Below are 22,249 nucleotides of genomic sequence, written 5' to 3' on the forward strand. Positions count from 1 at the left end.
CCCAGAGACTTGGTTTACCTTGTTGTCAGAGTCTGCTTTGCTGTCGCATCATCACCAACACTGCCTGAGTGAGTACGTGGTCCTCCCCTGCTTCCAACCGGCCCTGCGCTCCCCTGCTCCACCATCATCCAGAGTTCCGAGGCCTCCCCTACCCGTGGAGGGAACGTCATCTGGCTGCCCCCACTCCATCTTCCCCGGGTACTCCCATCGGCAGCGGCGGTACTCCCTTACCGCGAACCATGGGTGGCGTCACAAACTCTAACATCCCCTGTAAATACCCCCTTTCCATTTGAAGTGGCCGTGAGCCCCTGGGTCCGGAGACCCTCGAGCCAAAGCAGACCCTCCGGATTCGAGCGGTTCGACCGCTGCAGTGGCACATAGTCACTAGTCAGGGCTCCATCTTCTTATAAAGCATCCTGCCGTCACACACAAAATACCTGATGGATCTCCATCCTGGGCCCCTTTCTGGTATATATGTTCTCCAACCTGGCATATGTGTCCCACATCCTGGGTTCCTTCCTGGTGTATATGTCTCCCATCTTAGACCCATTCTGGAATAGATGTCCCGCATTCTGGGACCCTTCCTGGTATATATGTTTCTCCATCATGAGCCCCTTCCTGGTATACAAGTTTCAAAGCTTCTCCCTTTTTCCTCCAAATATAACGATGGTCATTGTGGCCGAACAGTTCAATTTTAGCTTTGTCAGACCACAGCACATGTCTCCAAAAATTAAGGTCTGTGTTCCTGTGCGCATTTACAAACATTAATCTGGCTTTTCTGCTTCTTTTGGGGTATTGGCATTTTCCTGGCAGAGTGGTCTTTCAGCCCATGTTGATACAGTACTTGTTTCACTGTGGATAATGACACAATCGTACCAGCTTCCGCCAGCATCTTCACAAGGTCTTCTGCTTTTGTTCTTGGGTTGATCTGCACATGTCTGACCAAAGCATGTTCATCTCTGGTACACAAAACCCATCTCCTTCCTGAGCGGTATGATGGCTGGACATTCCCATCTTGTTTGTACTTGCATATAATTGTTTGTACAGATTAATGAGCACCTTCAGGTATCTGGAAATTGCATCCAAGAATGAACCAGACTTGTTCAGGTCCACAATTCTCTTCCTGAGATCTTGGCTGATTTCTTTTGACTTTCCCATGATGCTACACAAAGAAACCGTGTGTTTCAGGTGTGCATTACAATACATCCACAGGTGTGTCTGTAATTAACTCAGATGTTGCCAATAAACCTATCCGAAGCTTCCAAAGACATGACATCATTATATGGGCTGTCCCACATTGTTTATTCGCTCTCTCTCATTATTCTGGTATTTGGCAAACAAAATAATTTTGGTTCCTGATTGGCGTAAAATGGGAAAGGTTTATTTTGATTTCATGTCAAATAGTGAGAATAATCTGCAGATGTGTCTTTTTAGGTTGGCTATTTATATACCGAGGGGTACAGTGTGGCTAATTATATACTGAAGGGACACAGCGTGGCTATTTATATACTGAGGGGCACAGTTTAGCTATCTATATACTCAGGGAGCACAGCATAGCTATTTATATATCGAGGGGTACAGTGTGGCTACTTATAAACTGATGGGGTACAGTGTGTCTATTTATATACTAAGGGGCACAGTGTGGCTACTTATATACAAACGGGGCGCACTGTGGCTACTTGTCTACTGAGGGGGCACAGTGTGGCTATTTATATAGACAGGGGGCACAATGAGGCTACTTATATACTGAGGGGGCACAGCGTGGCTATTTATATACTGAGGGGACATTGTGTGGCTATTTATATACTGAGGAGCACAGTGAGGCTACTTGTATACTGAGGGGGTACCGTGTGGCTACTAATATACTGAGGGGGCACAGTGTGGCTACTTATATACTGAGGGGGCAAAGTGGGGCTATTTATATACTGAGGGGGCACAGTGGGGCTACTTATGTACTGAGGGGGTACAGTGGGGCTAATTATATACTGAGGGGGACAGCGTGGCTACTTATATACTGAGAGGGCATAGTGTGGCTATTTATATACTAAGGGGGCACAGTGTGACTACTTATATACTGAGGGGGCACAGTGAGGCTATTTGTATACTGAGGGGGCACAGTGGGGCTACTTATATACTGAGGGGGCACAGTGGGGCTACTTATATACTGAGGGGGCACAGTGGGGCTACTTATATACTGAGGGGGCACAGTGTGGCTAATTATATACTAAGAGGGCACAGTGTGGCTACTTATATACTGAGGGGGCACAGTGTGGCTACTTATATACTGAGGGGGTACAGAGGGGCTACTTATATACTGAGGGGGCACAGTGGGGCTACTTATATACTGAGGGGGCACAGTGTGGCTAATTATATACTAAGGGGGCACAGTGAGACTACTTATATACTGAGGGGATACAGTGTGGCTAATTATATACTAAGGGGGCACAGTGAGGCTACTTGTATATTGAGGGGGCACAGTTGGGTTACTTATATACTGAGGGGGCACAGTGTGGCTATTTACATACTGAGGGGGCACAGTGTGGCTATTTAGATACTGAGAGGGGACAGTGGGGCTATTTATATACTGAGGGGGCACAGTGTGGCTATTTACATACTGAGAGGGGACAGTGGGGCTACTTATATACTGAGGGGGCACAGAGGGGCTATTTATATACTGAGGGGGCACAGTGAGGCTACTTATATACTGAGGAGGCACAGTGTGGCTATTTACATACTGAGAGGGGATAGTGTGGCTATTTATATACTGAGGGGGCACAGTGAGGCTACTTATATACTGAGGGGGCACAGAGGGACTACTTATATACTGAGGGGGAACAGTGTGGCTACTTATATACTAAGGGGGCACAGTGAGGCTACTTATATACTGAGGGGGCACAGTGAGGCTACTTATATACTGAGGGGGCACAGTGTGGCTATTTACATACAGAGAGGGAACAGTGTGGCTATTTATATACTAAGGGGGCACAGTGAGGCTACTTGTATATTGAGGGGGCACAGTGTGGCTGCTTACTGTATATTCTCAGGGTAAAAATAATTTTCTTATGATTTCCCAGTTTGTTATGAAGTTCTTAGTGAAGGCTTAACCCTGACTAATAGTTATTGAATTTATGCCTTTTCTTATCAATGTTAAAAAATTGTATAAAATAATCAGTAAAATCTACTGATGGTCCAGCCGTTTCTGTGGTAATGCTGTTGGCCTCATATTTTCAACAGTCTAAAAGGAAAGCTGTGTATGCTGCCAATAGCGACCAATCAGAGCCCAGCTCTCATTTTATCAGAGATTTTTTAAAAAGGAAAGCCAAGATCTGATTGGTCGCTATGGGCAACAAATGCAATTTTGATAAGTGAGGCCTATACGCAGTTTCCAGGCCGGGCTTCTTTATCAGTGACATCAATTATTGACTTTTATTAAGCTTTTAACTCTTTGGTTGTTTATGTCACATTGTATCTGTATAACTAAAAGGAAAAATGGTGGCACATGGGGCTTTTACTATTTCCGTCTCTGGCCGGGCCGATCTTGAGATGTCTCTATAGGCCGTGAATGTATACAAGGTCAGCTGCAAATGACAGGAGCTTTCAGCGAGGCCACTTCAATCAGCGAGTCCACTGGTGATACTGCTAATATGGGGCAGCGATAGAGCTGAAAGTACCACTGGCAAAATATGTGCTACCTGCCCGGCCTGGCAAGAGGCTCGCCTGGCATAGACTTCAAAACTATACGAAACCCCCAGGATCACAGGGCAAACAACAAGGCACTGGCAGCTCATCTATATATATCCCAGCTGATATGTCCTGTCAAGTGAGGTCTGCTGCCTGGAAGGTGACAGCTCTGTGTGACAACAGGACAGAGAGTCGGGGGTGGAGCACGGACCCTTTCTCCTTATCCTACTTTTTTAAGGGGGTCTGTAGAATCCAGCAGCTTCATACCAGTCGTGACCACAGACTGGATAAGTTCTGCTGCAGCTTGCAAACTTCTTTTGGGACTTTAGTTTTTTTTTCCCAGGTTGAGTCGGGATGCCTGAGCCTGTTAAGAAAACAGGTACATGGGACAAGTGGTGGGGTGACCATGCAACAATAGGGGGGAGAGCATGTAGATGTAATGCATGGGATATTATGCACGGGAAGTCAACGCATCTTGGCTTTTAAGGATGGAAATTGGCTTGGACAAAAGGGTCCGGATTGTGGTGGAATGAGTGACCTTGGTATGACTTTCGGTGTTAACAGGAATGCCCGGGCTAGGGCTCCTCACATCTATGTTGCACGTCTATATAGAGTATATATATACAGTATATATGGACCGACTAGGTTACAATTAGCATCACCAATCTCCGCAAGGGTTGAATTCTACAATTTGGTACCATATGAGGGCAATTGAAAGAAAAATAAAGTATAAGGACATTTTTTTTGTAGAAATTTTTGGAATTGTCCAAGAAATAGTGTTATAAAAAAAAATTAGATTTATGAACGTCTGATTTTTTGGAACACCTAAATCATGAAACAATGAGGTGACCCTAGTGAAAACTTGGACCAGAACCTTTATGTTCCAAAACTTGGTGGTTTGATCTTATATACTTTGGTTGGAAAGAAAGCTTTCAAAGGTCTTAATTAGGTTGAGAATAAGGTTTGTACGCTATGAAGTATTGAGCAGTCAGTGGTGGGAATCCTTGGATGATGCTAGGTTATGTACTCTTGGTACAGCACATTTATAACCATGACCACTTCTTTAACAATACTGTGTGTGAGAACATGACGTTATATTGATATTTGTCACCTGAAAAGTGGTAAATTTCTTGTGACAGGCGTTTTTCGATGACTTTGACTCTCATAACATTAACATTTTAATTTTCTATCAGGTGTTTTAGCATTTCTAATGACAAGAATAGTGGTACTGCAATGGGCAACTAATAGACCCCATAGTCTATTCTTTCCAGCCTAATTAATTAGATACAATAGTGATCCTCATAGCTGTCCTGAGTGTGAACAGAAGTTATCACACTGGTGTGAACAGAGACTGTAAATGGCTTGTTTCACAATTACTGTTTTAGGCACATTTATAACTTTGGCATGTTTGATGACAAGAATAGTGGTACTGTGATGGGCAACTGATAGACCCCATAGTCGATTGTTTCCAGCCTAATTCATTAGATGTTATTAATTATTAAAGCTGTTCTGAGGGTTAACAAAAGTCATGACACTGGTGTGATCAGACTGTAGATGGCTTGTTTCCCAAATACTGTTTTAGGTACATTCTAACTTGGTTTCTAATTTTATCCACTATCCACTGAAATCCAAATTTTTGTTCTCCTGTCCCTTTCCACCATGAAATTGTTTGTCATCTAGACAACATTTTTGTTGTGCTTGTAATGTATGCTATTCTTCATGTGTAATTAGTTATAGGACAGGTTTCATTTTATCTATTTGTTCAGACTTTTATGGATTTTTTTATTAATTTTGGGTTAGAACCTGGAACGAAATGTGGAAAATATGATTTAAATAGAATTGTCAGTTGTATATATTGTGCTTTTAGTAGATGTCTAGATTACAGCTCGATGCTGGAGCAGTATATTTAGTGCAGGTCTGAATCCAATCAAGCATTGGGAAAGGCTTTCATGATGTTCCAGGACAGGGATCTGATTTTGAACTTAGCACTAAATGCACCACTCACGACAAATGCACTGAAACATCATTTAAAGGATTTTCCTCAGAATTTGGCCAAACAAGGCAAACTAACAGAAATATTAGTCCAATAATACTATATAGACGTTACAATCGATGAATGTCATCTATACTATGATCATTAATGAGTAATCTCCCTCCCCTCAAATCAAATTATTACTTATCCATAGGTTAGGGGATAATTTACTGATCTCTTTGGGTCTAACTGCTGAGACGATCCATAGGTAGTAGCTCTGGAACCCCGAAACCAGGACTCTTCAGCCCCATTCTGAGTGGTGCACGTTTGTCCTCCTCTCTATTCATTGTCTAGTGGTCTCGGTACTTTCCACTGACCATGAATGGACCGAAGCTCAACCATGCACATCTCTTCGCCCCATTCTTAGGGTTCCAAAGCTCAAATGTAGGGATGGATGGGGTTCCCAGTGATCAGACCCCCAAGCTATCCACTATCCTTTGGAATAACTCTTTAATGAATATAATTTTGGATCAATTTTAAATTTTAATGAACTTTGGATTTGTCTGACGATCTATGGACACATTTTGACTGTGATTCCTCAGTCACTGAATTCCTCAGCCTGAATGGTCAGAGACCCCCTTGACTTGGCTCATAAATGCCAAGAAATTTTAATATTTATTTGTAATTTTGGGAGTTTAGTATGTCTCTTTACTGTTCACCTTTTGGCTTCATCCATAAGGTAGATGACTTTGGGAGAGAATGTGGTGCCCCTCTGAGGCTCCAGAAGAAGGCAGATGAAGTGTCGACAGACCATTAATTCACACCCATACAGATTCCATGTGTTGCTACGCTGGGTTTTCGCATGTGGCCGTGCCGTATGCATGGAACTATAATTGGAAGTCAGGCCAGTAGACCAGATCATATTGCAGTTCAATGATGAGGTGGGATCGCGTCAACCTTTTCGTTTTTTCCAATTAAGAGACGTTGTCATGCAAGGTCTCATGAAAAGTTAACAGTTGCAACCACAAACTAAAAGCAGAACTGTGTATTTTGGATAAAACAGTAGTCACAATGCAGAAACAAAAAAATCAAAGTTTCTTCCAACCAGACATTACCTACAGACACATACAACCCCATGGAAAGATATGGAAATTCTATGTGATATAAGTTAACAAAATGACCTTCTATAGTGTAACAACTTGTATTAGGTCAAGCACTCAAGGCCATTAATCAAAAAGTTTGTGAACCCTTACATTTAGGAAATTAGAAATCTTTTTGGATTTGATTGTTAACCAAATAAATAAAAAAGTCAAAGAAAATACAATACCGCCAACTAATGAACGAAGGCTGCAGGGAATTTATTAATACCTTCTTAAAGGGTTATTCCAGGATTTACAAAAATTCAAGGGAATTGGAACTACTGTATATTCACGTCTTTAATCCCTTGATAATTAGGTGCCATGCAACATTCATGGGATTGCTGCAACCAATCATTAGCCTCAGACATCACATGCCGTACATGCCAGCATCCCTGATAAGGTCATTGATTGGCTGCAGTGGTCACTTGACTGATTAATAGCATGTGATCACTAGTGAAAGGAAACAGAGACCAGCAGGGACCCCCGGAGAATTTTCTGGGATCGTTTTTGACAGTCTTTCCTTGGGTCAAGCGGGTGGATGTCTATGGGGCAGAGGTCAGGACTTGAGTAATGTAGTTGATACATTATCCAACCTCTGGTGAAGCCATGAGGTGACATAGGAGACCCACACGAGAAGGTATAGGGCCGGATTATGGGCACTGCTGTCAGTGGACCTCATGATTTAATCTTAATGAATCACACATTTACAGAAATGTGTATCTGGATAATATCAGAATATAAATTCCAGTTTTTAAACAAAATTGAGTATGAGATGGGAAAGCGATGCACTTTGAGGATGGCATACTACTTTCTTCAGTCTATATAACTTTTTTCTGGATATCAGTACAAAACACCCAGGATTTACAAGTACTCTTATTCTACGATCAGATGAACATAATCTAAAGCCCCGAAACGCGTTACTGTCACACTTTTCAGTAAGGCTTTTCTAATAACCAGATGTAATATTTCATATAGTTAGTAATCACATCTCGCATTAACTGCTCCGATTCCTTAGGGTACCACAATGGGGGCGCCATACTGCCTTGACTTTTTATTTTATGTAACACATTTTTTAAGGATTGTCAAATTGGGAAATTACTATTAATTCAGTCAATTCCTATCAGATTCTATTCCATTTTCATAGTTATTTCAAATTATAAAATTGCGTATACTTTTGCAGTACCACTTTTTGCTTTGAGGGTCTGTAAAGTTTTTTTTTTATCACATGTCCACAAATGCATTTTTTTACCTATTGCTTGGGTGTAAATGGGGCCTAAACAAAATCAAGACTGAGCACCTGAATGCTGGGGATCCCATTGATCCCGAGAACTGAGGTCTCCTCATCTGAATGGACTGGTGGTCGCACATGTCTATAGGGAAGACTAAAGCGGGCTTTACACGCTGCGACATCGCTAATGCGGAGTCGTTGGGGTCACGGAATTTGTGATGCACATCCGGCCGCATTAGCGATGCCGTTGCGTGTGACACCGATAAGCGATTTTGCATCGTTGCAAAAACGTGCAAAATCGCTAATCGGCGACACGGGGGTCCATTCTCAAAAATCGTTACTGCAGCAGTAACGAAGTTGTTCCTCGTTCCTGCGGCAGCACACATCGCTGCGTGTGACGCCGCAGGAACGAGGAAGCTCCCCTTACCTGCCTCCCGGCCGCTATGCGGAAGAAAGGAGGTGGGCGGGATGTTACGTCCCGCTCATCTCCGCCCCTCCGCTGCTATTGGGCGGCGGTTCAGTGACGCTTCAGTGACGTCGCTGTGACGCCGCACGGACCGCCCCCTTAGAAAGGAAGCGGTTCGCCTGTCACAGCGACGTCGACGGACAGGTAAGTATGTGTGACGGCTGTTGTGCGACACGGGCAGTGATTTGCCCGTGTCGCGCAACAGATGGGGGCGGGTACCCACACTAGCGATATCGGGACCGATATCGCAGTGTGTAAAGTAGCCTTAAGTCAAGTACATTGGGTCCATTTGCTGGCCACTGTGGTATATCTGTAAGCAGCAGTGTGGTGTATATAGAAGAGATGAGACCCCATAACGAAGATCAAAGAGGTCCCGCAATATGACATTATGATGTTAGGTGCTTAACATGCCTGGTTTGTGATCCACGGACCAATTCCAAATGAAGGTTCTTAACAGAGGGTTGACAGAGGAAGATCTCACCACCTGATAGGCATGGAATCTAACAATGGCTGAGCCCTTTCTCCTGGGACCCTAATGCAGGCTCATAGTTCTCCTCTATCATATCCATACGACTCTGAGATAATATCTTTTGATTATTCCTTGTAGGAAATGGGTGGGTCCATGACATACTTAGAGACCTCATTTTCCATAATTTATAATGGCCATCTGCTATGACGAGATGAAGATATTCTCATTCATGATACCTCAATAGTTTTCCCGAGATCTTTCTCTCAACAATAGTTTACACTGTATGCTTACAGAGTATTACTCCACTTCTTTTTACTCACCTTTGTGCGCAGCTTTTACCAAGAAGCCAAAATCTTCAGAGGTTGTGGTGGGGAATTCCATTACCTTTGAGGCCGAGGTAGAGAAAGCTGGTCTTAAGGTGAAATGGCAGAAAAATAATGTAGACATCGCCGCTAGTGACAAGTACATCATCAAGACCGATGGCAAAAGCCACTCACTGACCATCAGCAATGCTAGTGCTGAGGATGAAGTTGTCTACGCCGTTATCGCTGGGACTTCGAAGGTGAAGTTCGAACTCAAAGTAAAGGAACCAGGTAGGAACGCCAGAATCCACATCCATTTTTATGGTTCGCATTGTATACACTTTCACTTTGTTAGAATGTTACGTAATAACCAGAGCTACCATATAGGTAATGTTAGATTAGTTTTACTACTTTTTATTATTTTGCTTTTTTAATTATTAAGTATGATTTTGCTAATTTGTCTTCTGATCACCCAATTTTCACCTACGGAAAAGGGTCACTTTGGGGCACAATTGCTAATTTGGAATTTATGCACATCCATGCGCTATTGTAAAGGTACCTTCTGCACCAATTGCCCACAATACAGTACGAAGTGACACGCTATACACATGTACCATCCTACTACTAACGATGATGAAGGAGGTCAATGTGGAAGTATGAATTGTGCTTCACAATGAGGATGGCACTATAGGAGCTAATGGGAGGTTGGTATTTTGAGAGTTACTTTGAGGTTGGCTTTCGGGGAACTGCTATAAGAGTACTATCAGATTTGTTGATGAGCGTTTTAGATAGTGTATCCGTTCCATTCAAGGGTCGGACCTACAGCTACAAATTCGTCCTGACATGTTGCGAGTTCTTCTTGGCTTTTTTTTTTTGCCCATCTATATACAATCTCCTAATCGAGGCATTAGTAAGATCATATTTTTTAATCATCCTGACACAAATACTGGAGCAAAAGTCAAGAAAGTAAGCCGATATCTGAGAATTTCAGGAACCTGGCCCAATTAAGACGTGTGATATCATGGCACTCCATGATCAGGAAAGAAGCAGTTGTCCTGTCTTCTGATTCCAACTTGTCGGGGTCTTCAGCTTTTCTTAACGAGGTCAATACTCTTGTGACTCTTTCCAATAGATGCATCTTCTGTAGTTCTAGAATCTGACTTTTATTTGCTAAACCCTAAATCTTGAAGACATTAGGCATCTCATACCGATTTATCGGCAGTGGTGATAGAAGAAATCACAAATTCTGTATCTCGCGGTTTCTATATCTTGCATTCACTATAGTACTGGAAAGATGAGTCCTCTATATTTGGTTATTAGTGGAAATCCCACCAGTTAATTTTTTTACTTTCAACTTTTACAGCATTTATACAGTTTTGCTATATTGTGCTTTTCTGCATCAGTACCAGAAATATGATGCATCCTACTTTATAGTCTATGCAACAACCCTTGGATCCAGAACCTAGAAGAAACCTACATTCCAACTTAAAGGGCTTTTGTCCAAATTGGCCATTACTTCACACACAAATCCTTAGGCCCCTTTCAGATTGCGTTCTGATCTGCGTTCAGTGGCCCTGTCGGGGCTTCCGTCCAAACCCCACTGCAAAACGGGTTTCGAACGGATGCAACGACGAGGCCATTGACTATAATGGTACAGACGGAGTCAACGTGTGCTCTGTCTTGCACCATTTTCAGGAGTATAGGCTTACTGGAGGCAGACACCCAGATGTAGTAGACTGCATCTTAGTGTCTGCCTCCAGTAAGCATATACTTCCAAAAATGGTGCAAGACAGAGCACACGGTGACTCAATCTGTGCCATTAAAGTCAATGGCCCTGTTGGTGCATATGTCCGAAACCCGTTTTGTGGGGGGGGGTTCGGGTGGAAGGCCAAACGGGGCCACTGAATGGAGATCTGAATGCAGTGTGAAAGCGATAATTTAATTGAAATTTGATAATTATATTTGACATGAGAGGAGTAAAGGGTGCTTTACACGCTGCGACATCACCAGCGATAGCTAGCGATGTCATGCACGATAGCACCCGTCCCAGTCGTTCGTGCGACATTTGGTGATCGCAGCCGTAGCGAACCTTATCGCTACAGCAGCGTCACACGCACATACCTTTTCAGCGACGTCACTGTGACCGCCGAATAATCCCTCCTTTAAGGGGGAGGTGCGTTCGGCGTCATAGTAACGTCACTGCGGCGTCACTAAGCAGCCGCCCAATAGCAGAGGAGGGGAGGAAATGAGCGGCCGGAACATGCCGCCCACCTCCTTCCTTCCTCATTGCCGGTGGACGGCAGGTAAGAAGATGTTCGTCGTTCCTGCGGTGTCAACCTCACTACTGACCAGACAATGATTTTTGGTAAATGAACGACGTGTTACAGACCAACGATTTTTAACTCTTTTGCGATCGTTTAAGGTCGCACCTAGGTGTCACACGCTGCGATGTCGCTAACGGCGCCGGATGTGCGTCACAAACACCGTGACCCCGATGATATATCGTTAGCGATGTCGCAGCGTTTAAATGGCCCTTAAGTCTAGTGGGTGCAGAGGTTGTGATCATCCTAGGTCTGTGTAGCCTATGCTGGCCTAAAAGGTCAATGTACCCAATGTGCGGAGACCAGGACTGTACATTACATGTCCTAGTTCGGTTCATTGCTACAGATTTTAATTGGGGAGCAGGAGCTTTGACGTATGCCTCCATGTAACATATTAAGGAGATCCTCCTTTCTTGGACATTTGCGGCACCTCCAAGGTTGCTTGCTTACAATTTTTGAATTTCCCATAAAAGTGAACAGAGACACAAATGTTTGGCCAGCTCTCCATCCCCATGGCACCATTCTCGAGACAGATAAGAATCTCAGAGATCGGACCCACATTTGTCAGATATTTAAGGCCTATCATGTGGATGTGCGATATGAGTAAGGCTGGTGATGACTATTGGCTTAGTTGTGCAACCATCTTCTGCCCCCATTTAGTGGTGTCTATGTAGCGACAAGGGCCAAAACACCACCACTTGACAGCAGTTATAAAATAGATTTTTAAAGTTTAATAATTCATCAAGAGTTTTTATTTCGAAATGACAAAAACTCTCAGATACTGTAATTGCAGATATTGCCCATCTTCACTGTGTTACAGGAACCTACAGTCATCCAGTGAGACCTCTGCTAGGCAAATTTTTTGCAAAAACTTTAGATGAAAAGGAAAGGAACAAAATCAACTTCTTAAGTGGGAAAAAGTTCTTCCGAAGCGCTAAAGATGGATGATTTTTACATAGATGAATTCCAACTAAAGCTAAAGAGAGGATGACAATAGATGGATTCCAACTAAAGCTAAAGAGGGGATGACAAACGGGCAAAACATAGAGGTCAACTTTTTTTTTTCCGACAGGAACTGAACACATCAACCCCAAAAAGTTGCTTGCTCCATCAGAATCTTGAAGTTCCTCTTTTGCAAAAGCATTCCTTTTACTTTCTGTGCTATTAATACATTTACAAGCTAAGAAACCCTTCCAGAAATCTGCAGACCATCCCTCGGCTCCAACTTCCTCTTCTTTATTTCACATGGCATCTCACATTTAGGTATAACCAAGACATAGAACGTGATTAGCTCCATCTTCTTGAGCCCAATCTGTGAACTCTAAACCTGCGTGTCATGACTTACGGGATTTACGTTCTCGATTTTCCTTTTTATAACTGCAATCCTACCCTGAGACAGATCGTAAGAAAAGTAATGTTTCAGTGTGTTTATGACCCTCGTCCATCTTTAGCTCCTTTGCAGCTGTCAGAGACATAGGATGACTTTACTCGTATGTCTTCATCCAGGGCAACATGTACGGCAACTTTTCTACAGAAAAAATACAAGGGTACATGGGTGGGAAGAATTAAGAAAACCAGCTTCCTAATGCTGGTATTTATAACTTAGGGAGCACTAAGTTACGTGGTATTTCCACGATTCATGCTTACTCACTAGAGGAAATGTTAATTATTGTTCCAAAAAGTTCTATTTTTGGGTTTCAAGAGCAATTCCAGTCGTTTCTGAAACCTCCCATGAAAGACTTTTCCAAAGCGAATAATAATGGACTCAATTTACTATTTGGTATCTGTATCCAGTTCGAGACAAATCGACCAACTTTTATTACATTTCGAAGGATATATAACCAAATTGACAAAAAAGGATTGTCTAGTATAGAACAATATTTATCATATGTCAAAGGGCATTCCGAGTAAAGAGAGGTGGGAACCTTGTTTGGGCACATCGGTCTGCACCATGTGGTCTGCAAATTTTTAGGGAGCCCTTCCAACAAAAAGGATTGCCAAAAATGATCTTAGTTGGTCTTCTTTGCTATTGGTCCATCTACAGAAACATGGTGACACACTCAGGTCCGGGTGCCTGAGTGGGTCCCGGCGCCTTGGACACATATGTCTCCGGTATTATCAATGGAACATAGAAACCCCTGAGACAGATTTTGCACAAGAGTGCCGGAGCTTTAAGATTTGCCTCATCTCATATCAATGTAGGAGTCATGAGTGGAACTCGAAGGTGCTCCGATAGGTGCTGAGTGTGTCCATCATGATGGATATAGTAGGAAAGCAAAATCAAAATTTCTAATACATATGTGAACCTGATGGATAGTGGTATGAAGCCTGGGGTCCGAGTCTTCATTGATCGGGTGAATTGAGACTGCAGCTCCTTCATATTCACCTCTTATAACGGGGAAACCTATTGGTGCCAAATAAGCATCCATTCACTGATAACTGCTTGTTGCTTGCAGCCTCTTCGAAACCTAACCGCATGTCTATGACCGGCCTCTACATTACGTGCCTGCGCTAATATAAAGTATCTGTAACTTTTCATTTACTAAGCTTTTCAGTAGTCATTTATACTATTTATTAGTGATGTTTTATGTTCTATGGCATGCCAATCTATAAAGCTTAGGCGTCATTGTAAGAGATGCCAAATTGTAATTTTATACAGGAAAATAAACTAAATGGAATTTCTTTAAAAACCTGTAGAAAAAGCCAAAGATGCCCCGGCTCCTGCTCCTGCCCCCGCTCCTGCCCCGGCTCCTGCCCCTGCACCTCCTGCTCCAGAAGCCCCAGAACCTGCCGTAGAAGAAAAGAAAGAAGAGCCACCTGCAGATGGTAACTATAACTGTATGCACCGATCAGCCATTACAATAAAGGGCTCGTCCTGATATTGTAAGGAATCCTAAGGTTTGAGGAAAACGTTCTAATTGCTGGGGTCTGACTGCCGGGACTCCACCAATCCTGGTATAAAGTATATGGCAGGTTATGTGGGGTATTCTAGGTATACAACGGGTCTTGTGAGATATTCCCATTATACAGCAGGTCTTGTGGGGTGTTCCCACTACATGGCGGGTCTTGTGGGTGTTTCCGGTATACGAGGTCTTATGGAGTATTCCAATCTTGTGGGGTGTTCTTGGTATACAGCAGGTTATGTGGGGTGTTCCCGGTATAGAAAAGGTCTTGTGCGTTGTTCCCCGTATACAGCAGGTCTTGTGGGGTGTTCCCAGTATACAGCAGGTCTTGTGGGGTGTTCCCTGTATATAGAGGCTCTTGTGGGGTATTTGCAGTATACAGCAGGTCTTGTGGGGTGTTCCTACTATATAGAAGCTCTTGTGGGGCATTCCCAGTATACAGCAGGTCTTTTGGGGATGTTTCCAGTATAAAGCAGGTCTTGAGGGGTGTTCCTGATATACAGCAGGTCTTGCGGGATGTTCAAAGTATACATTGGGTCTTGTGGTGTGTCCTTGGTATACGGCTGGTCTTGTGGGGTGTTCTTGGTATACAGCAGGTCTTTTGGCTGTTCCCTGTATAGAGAGGCTTTTAAGGGAGTGTTTTCGGTATACAGCAGGTCTTTTGAGGATGTTCCCGGTATACAGCGGGTCTTGTGAGGTGTTCTCGGTATATGGCGGGTCTTGTGGGGTGTTCCTGGTATACGGCTGGTCTTGTGGGGTGTTCTTCGTATACAGCAGGTCTTTTGGGGTGTTCTCTGTATAGAGAGGGTTTTCAGGGAGTGTTTCCGGTATACAGCGGGGTTTGTGAGGTGTTCCCGCTATACTGCGGGTCTTGTGGGGTGTTCATGTTATAATACCAGGTCTTGTTGGATGTTCCTGGTATACGGAGGCTCTTGTGGGGCATTTTCAGTATACAGCAGGTTCTTTTGGGAGGTTTTCAGTACATGGCATGTCTTGATGGGTGTTCCCAGTATATGGCATGTTTTGTTGGGTGTTCCCAGTATACAGTGGGTCTGCTGGGTGTTCCCGGTATATGGCTGTCATGTTACTAGTATGTGATGGTTAGTACTTGCCAAAATTGGTCTAAGGAAGAACTAGTAACAGGATAATGGACACTCAAGGCTCACTGATGTGAGTGGAGTTTTAGGGATAGCCCATTCTGTCAGAACCCATAAATGTGGATCTGTACACCAAATTACTGGTTATAATAGAAAGGTGTCAGAACGCGAGGATCATCGCAGATTGCTGTGTATGGTGCCATGTGCCAGTGCTGACCTCCATAGCTGCTATAGGCACCTGAAGCGGGTACATGGTCATCAAAATAGGACCGTGGAGCAGGGAAAGAAGTCTTCCCCGTGTGTGAAGTACTTACTTGGGCAAGACTTGGCACCAGGATAATCTATGGGAAGGAGGCAAGCAATGCCAATACCTGCCTTAGATGGATGACAATTCAAATGTGGACATTAAAATGACTCTATACGATAAAAGTTTTCTCCAAACGTGAGAGTGTAGGTGGATGTGGGCCCCTAGGCCTCTGTGGGCCCCTTGTCTAAGCCATCAACTTGAGAAGCATACTGCATTATTACACAGTGTCCATGGTTCTCTTAAATCTTGTTGGCCCTGGCATCTGACCAAATTTGCCGCGTGTTGATGCCAATCCTGCTAGTAATAAATGTATGCAGTTTTTCCAGTCATTCCACCCAATGTCGCCCTTTAGCATCAGGACCATCTCTATGCATCATGTTCATGTGATAATAATCTTTCATAATTTCGTAGCTCCGGCTCCGCCAGCACCAGAGGCTCCTAAGGATGAGATCGGACTGTTCCTGGAGAGACCGGTGGACGGAGAGGTCGCTGTGGGTCAGTGTCCTATAAGTGCGGACTATTATATTATATTTATCTAGAAGAAATGGATTTTTACATTTTTTTTTTATTTCCCACATCAGGTGCAAACATCAAATTCACTGCAAGGGTTAATGGTGCAAACCTGATGAAGAAACCAGTGGCCAAATGGTTCAAGGGCAAATGGATGGATCTATCCAGCAAAGTGGGCAAACACCTGCAGATCACTGAGACATACGACCGCAACAATAAGGTAAAGAGGGCTATTGGTTTACACTGACAAGCAAAAGGGTAACAATGTTTTGAACTGTTGACTTTCAGGCTCCATATCTCACCGTCTTCTACAGCTTTGAGCGTGAGATGACCTTCATCTGGGCTTCTCATAAATAAATATGATTTGCCGCTAATTAGCATATTATTAGTTATGCAGCTTCTTGTCACTGCATTGTTACTGTTTTGCTTCTAAAAATCGAAAGTTCTATTATTTTGTAAGCATTTTGGAAATCCACCTTTGGCTTTCAGCACAGCCTGAATCCTTTTCGGTTATCTATCAGATTCAAACAGGTCTCCACTGAAATCCGATCCCAGGTCTCTTTTCCACGTTATCAGTGTTGATGTATACTGGTCGGCTCTCTTCTCCACATTCCCAGTGTTGGTGCATACTGGTCAGGTCTCTTCTCCACATTCCCAGTGTTGGTGCATACTGGTCAGGTCTATTCTACACGTTCCCAGTGTTGGAGCATACTGGTCAGGTCTCTTCTCCACATTCCCAGTGTTCGTGTATACTGGTCAGGTCTCTTCTCCACGTTCCCAGTGTTGGTGCATACTGGTCAGGTGTCTTCTCCACATTCCCAGTGTTGGTGTATACTGGTCAGGTATCTTCTCCACGTTCCCAGTGTTGGTGTATACTGGTCAGGTCTCTTCTCCACGTTCCCAGTGCTTGTGTATACTGGTCAGGTCTCTTCTCCACGTTCCCAGTGTTGGTGTATACTGGTCAGGTCTTTTCTCCACGTTTCCAGTGTTGGAGCATACTGGTCAGGTCTCTTCTCCACATTCCCAGTGTTGGTATATACTGGTCAGGTCTCTTCTCCACATTCCCAGTGTTGGTATATACTGGTCAGGTCTCTTCTCCACGTTCCCAGTGTCGGTGTATACTGGTCAGGTCTATTCTACACGTTCCCAGTGTTGGAGCATACTGGTCAGGTGCCTTCTCCATGTTGCCAGTGTTGGTGTATACTGGTCAGGTCTCTTCTCTATGTTCCTAGTGTTGGTGTATACTGGTCAAGTCATTTCTCCACGTTCCCAGTGTTGGTGTATACTGGTAAGGTCTCTTCTCCACGTTCCCAGTGTTGGTGTATACTGGTCAGGTCTCTTCTACAAGTTCCCAGTGTTGGTGTATACTAGTCAGGTCTCTTCTCTATGTTCCTAGTGTTGGTGTATACTGGTCAGGTCTCTTCTCCACGTTCCCAGTGTTGGTGTATACTGGTCAGGTCCCTTCTCCACATTCCCAGTGTTGGTGTATACTGATCAGGTGTGATCTCCATGTTCCCAGTGTTGGTGTATACTGGTCAGGTCTCTTCTCCATGTTCCCAGTGTTGGTGTATACTGGTCAGGTCTCTTCTCCACGTTCCCAGTGTTGGTGTATACTGGTCAGGTCCCTTCTCCACATTCCCAGTGTTGGTGTATACTGGTCAGGTGTGAACTCCATGTTCCCAGTGTTGGTGTATACTGGTCAGGTCTCTTCTCTATGTTCCTAGTGTTGGTGTATACTGGTCAGGTCTCTTCTCCACGTTCCCAGTGTTGGTGTATACTGGTCAGGTCCCTTCTCCACATTCCCAGTGTTGGTGTATACTGGTCAGGTGTGATCTCCATGTTCCCAGTGTTGGTGTATACTGGTCAGGTCTCTTCTCCACGTTCAAAGTGTTGGTGTATACTGGTCAGGTCTCTTCTCCACGTTCCCAGTGTTGGTGCATACTGGTCAGGTCTCTTCTCCAAGTTCCCAGTGTTGGTGCATAATGGTTGGCTTAATTGGAGATGTATATAGCTTTTTCTTCATCCACAAGTGTTGGATTGGGTTGAGATCTGGGGACTGTGGGAACAATCCAGCTCCTCTACTTCATTGTCATTGAACCATTTCTTCTCCAATCTCACCATATGCTTCGAGTCGTTGTCCTGTTGGAACACTGTGTCGTCCTTTTCATACCTATAGTACTCAAGTGCATGAAGTAACCCATCTTGTAGGATCCTCACATATAGCTCGCATTGAGACCACCATCCATCCGGTCAAGTATCCAACGTCTTTGGCTGTGAAACACACCCATATCATCTGGCTTCCTCCACCAAACTTGACAGTTCCTTACATTTTTTTGATCCATTAGTCTCTTTTTCTCTCGTTTCTTCCAGACTCATTTGCCCCCATCAGAGCCGTCTATTGACTTTTGTCTCATCGTTTCAAATCCCCCGTTTCCAATCTTCCACTTTTCGTTCTTCTTTGTAATCTCGAGCCGACGCTTCTTATGATGATATTGAAGTTGAGGCGTCTTCACCTTTTTTCAGGCCACCATTCCAGACTTGTGTAACGTGGACGTGTGTGATCTCACTATTGTGGAGCAGATGAGCCGCCTCCACTGCCTGGTGTCACCAGAACTGATAGACCTTGAAATAAGCCGACTTTTTGACTCCGATATTTTGCCTTGACGTCACCTCTTGGCTTCTGAATAGATGGACTTCATTTTATACTCTTCCACCTGTCAGGACCTCACTAATGCAGTTTGACAATTTTCTTAGCTGATAGACCGCTATCAATGAGCTGGATGAGGCTGTTTCTCTTTTCTTGGAAAATCTTCTTCATGGCGGCTCCTTGACTCGACAAAATACAACCTGTTCTCACATTCCCTAATAGCTCAGTGTGTTATTAAGTTGATTCCCAAGTGAAAAGTCACTGGTTTAACTTAATAACACACTGAGCTATTAGGGAATGTGAAAACAGGTTGTAATTTGTAGTATACAGGAAGAAAAAGATTTTTCCACCACCAGGAGCAAAACAGTAACAATGCAGAGACATGACAAGAATCTGCATAACTAATGATATGCTAAATAGTTGCAAGTCACATTTATGTATGAGAAGCCAAGATGATTGTCTATAAAATGAAGATCGTCTCACGTTCAAACCATTTTACCATAATTTTTCCTGTTTCCCAGTACATTATACTGTAAAGTGACCGGTGTTTGTCAAGCCTCGTATGACGATATTGGTAGAAAAATAAAAGTTATGCTTCTGCGAAGAGGAAAAAAATAAAAGCACAAACGTTAAAACTGGCCCTGAAGTGTTCCAGGGGTTTTCCAGTGATTAGGATTAATTAGCGCACCAGGCACGTCGCTGGCACCATCACATTTCACAATATGGCCCTGGCCCAGGTTCGGGGGCCTCGGTTACAGGCACATGAGACGATTTTTGCATTTCTGTGACATCTCAAACTTGTTGTGGCTGAAAATAGAAGCTCACAGGAGAACTAATAACCAGTTTTGCGTTTTCTGACGGACACTCGCTGGTATTATTTATAGCCGGCCATTAGGATGCTACTGGCTATTTCACTTCACTATTTTGGTTATATATTCTGGGAACCAAAAGGGCAAATCAGGTTCTGTGTAGCGACCCAAGCAAAAACCCCAGAAATGGTGACAGGGCATCCAGCTCCGAGGCTCGTGAATTCAGGACTTCATGCATTATAAGAGAAAATATGCCGTACCGAATACTATAGGCCACTGAGGCCCTGCACTGAACACAAGGAGCCAGTGAGGGTCCTGCACTGAACATGAGGAGATGGCGAGGCCCCCGCATGGAACACAACAAGATGGCGAGGCCAATGGACTGAACAGATGAAAACGGCGAGGCCCCAACACCAAACACGAGGAGACGGCAAGGTCCCCACACCGAACACGAGGAAGCAGTGAGGCCCCCGCACCGAAGACGGGGAGACGGCGAGGTCCCTGCATGGAACACAAGGAGATGGAGATGCCAACGCAATGAACAGAAGGAGATAGCGAGGATCCCGCACCAAACACAAGGAGATGGTGAGAGTCCCGCACCGAACAGGAGGAGACAGCGAGGCCCCCGCATGGAACACAAGGAGATGGTGAGGCCAACGCACTGAACAGAACGTAAACGGCGAAGCCCCAGCACTGAACAGAAGGAGATTGCGAGACCCCCGCACTGAACAGAAGGAGACGGTGAGACCACCACACCTCACACAAGGCAACAGCAAGGCCCTCACACCTCACACAAGGCGACGGCAAAGTCCCTGTACCGAACACAAGGAGACGGCAAGGCCCCCGTACCGAACACAAGGAGACGGCAAGGCCCCCGTACCGAACAGAAGAAGACGGCAAGGCCCCTGCACCAAACACAAGGATATGGCGAGGCGTCTGCACCAAACACGAGGAGACGGCGAGGCTCCGCACCGAACACAATTAGACGGTGAGCCCCCACACCAAACATGAGGAGACGGAGAATTCACCCACCGAACACAAGTAGATGGCTTGGTCCCCACACCGAAAACGAGGATGCGGCGAGGCCCCCGCACCAAACATGAGGAGACATCGAGGCCCCTGGACTAAACAGAAGGAGACGGCGACCCCACACCAAACATTAGGAGATGAAGAAGTCCTGCACCGAACACAAGTAGATACACCAAACACGAGGAGACGACGAGGCCCCCACACCGAACACGAGGAGACGACGAGGCCCCCACACTGAACATGAGGAGATGACGTGGCCCCCACACTGAACATTAGGAGATGGCGTGGCCCCCACACTGAACATTAGGAGATGGCGTGGCCCCCGCACTGAACATGAGGAGATGGCGTGGCCCCCGCACTGAACATTAGGAGATGGCGTGGCCCCCGCACTGAACATTAGGAGATGGCGTGGCCCCCGCACTGAACATTAGGAGATGGCGTGGCCCCCGCACTGAACATTAGGAGATGGCGTGGCCCCCGCACTGAACATTAGGAGATGGCATGGCCTCCACACTGAACATTAGGAGACGGCGTGGCCCCCGCACTGAACATTAGGAGACGGCGTGGCCCCCACACTGAACACAAGGAGATGGCGTGGCCCCCACACTGAACACAAGGAGATGGCGTGGCCCCCACACTGAACATTAGGAGATGGCGTGGCCCCCGCACTGAACATGAGGAGATGGCGTGGCCCCCGCACTGAACATTAGGAGATGGCGTGGCCCCCGCACTGAACATTAGGAGATGGCGTGGCCCCCGCACTGAACATTAGGAGACGGCGAGGCCCCCACACTGAACACGAGGAGACGGCGTGGCCCCCACACTGAACACAAGGAGATGGCGAGGCCCCCACACTGAACATTAGGAGATGGCGTGGCCCCCACACTGAACATTAGGAGATGGCGTGGCCCCCACACTGAACATTAGGAGATGGCGTGGCCCCCGCACTGAACATTAGGAGATGGCGTGGCCCCCGCACTGAACATGAGGAGACGACGAGGCCCCCACACCTAAAAAAACGCAGGAAAAAACGCACCAACAACTGAGGCTAAAGATTATTTTCTGCACTGTCTGAAAGGGAAAACATATGTGTCGCCAGGGGTTAAGGAGATACCCAGAACCGGGCCAAGGGTCGCTTCTGGAAAGGGGATCACGGTGTCGTGACCCGGTCTGTGCTCCCTGGTTCCACAATAAAAGGGGGGGGTTATGTTCGTGACGCCACCCGTGGAATGTGATCAGAGATGACCACCGCTGCTGCAGAACCTCCGGGGTGATGGAAGGCAGCTTGAGATGGGACGGCTCCCCACGGGTAGAGCCTTTTCCCCGGGGCAGTATGTTAGTCTATGGGGGGAGTGCAGGACACGAGCAC

General features: G+C 45.1%; 1 protein-coding gene across 1 annotated transcript in view; it reads left to right on the top strand.

The window, feature by feature from the left end:
• The first annotated feature begins 666 nt into the window (after positions 1-666).
• The window catches only part of MYBPC3 (myosin binding protein C3), a 156,615-nt gene continuing 135,032 nt past the window's right edge, over positions 667-22,249 (top strand). The window contains exons 1-6 of the mRNA XM_075326520.1: positions 667-735; positions 9,094-9,100; positions 9,288-9,548; positions 14,276-14,404; positions 16,297-16,380; positions 16,467-16,615. Of these exons, the coding sequence (XP_075182635.1) occupies positions 667-735; positions 9,094-9,100; positions 9,288-9,548; positions 14,276-14,404; positions 16,297-16,380; positions 16,467-16,615 (699 nt within the window). The remainder of the gene's footprint in view (positions 736-9,093; positions 9,101-9,287; positions 9,549-14,275; positions 14,405-16,296; positions 16,381-16,466; positions 16,616-22,249) is intronic.

Source organism: Anomaloglossus baeobatrachus, chromosome 10 (assembly GCF_048569485.1).
Source record: "Anomaloglossus baeobatrachus isolate aAnoBae1 chromosome 10, aAnoBae1.hap1, whole genome shotgun sequence".
Classification (NCBI taxonomy): domain Eukaryota; kingdom Metazoa; phylum Chordata; class Amphibia; order Anura; family Aromobatidae; genus Anomaloglossus; species Anomaloglossus baeobatrachus.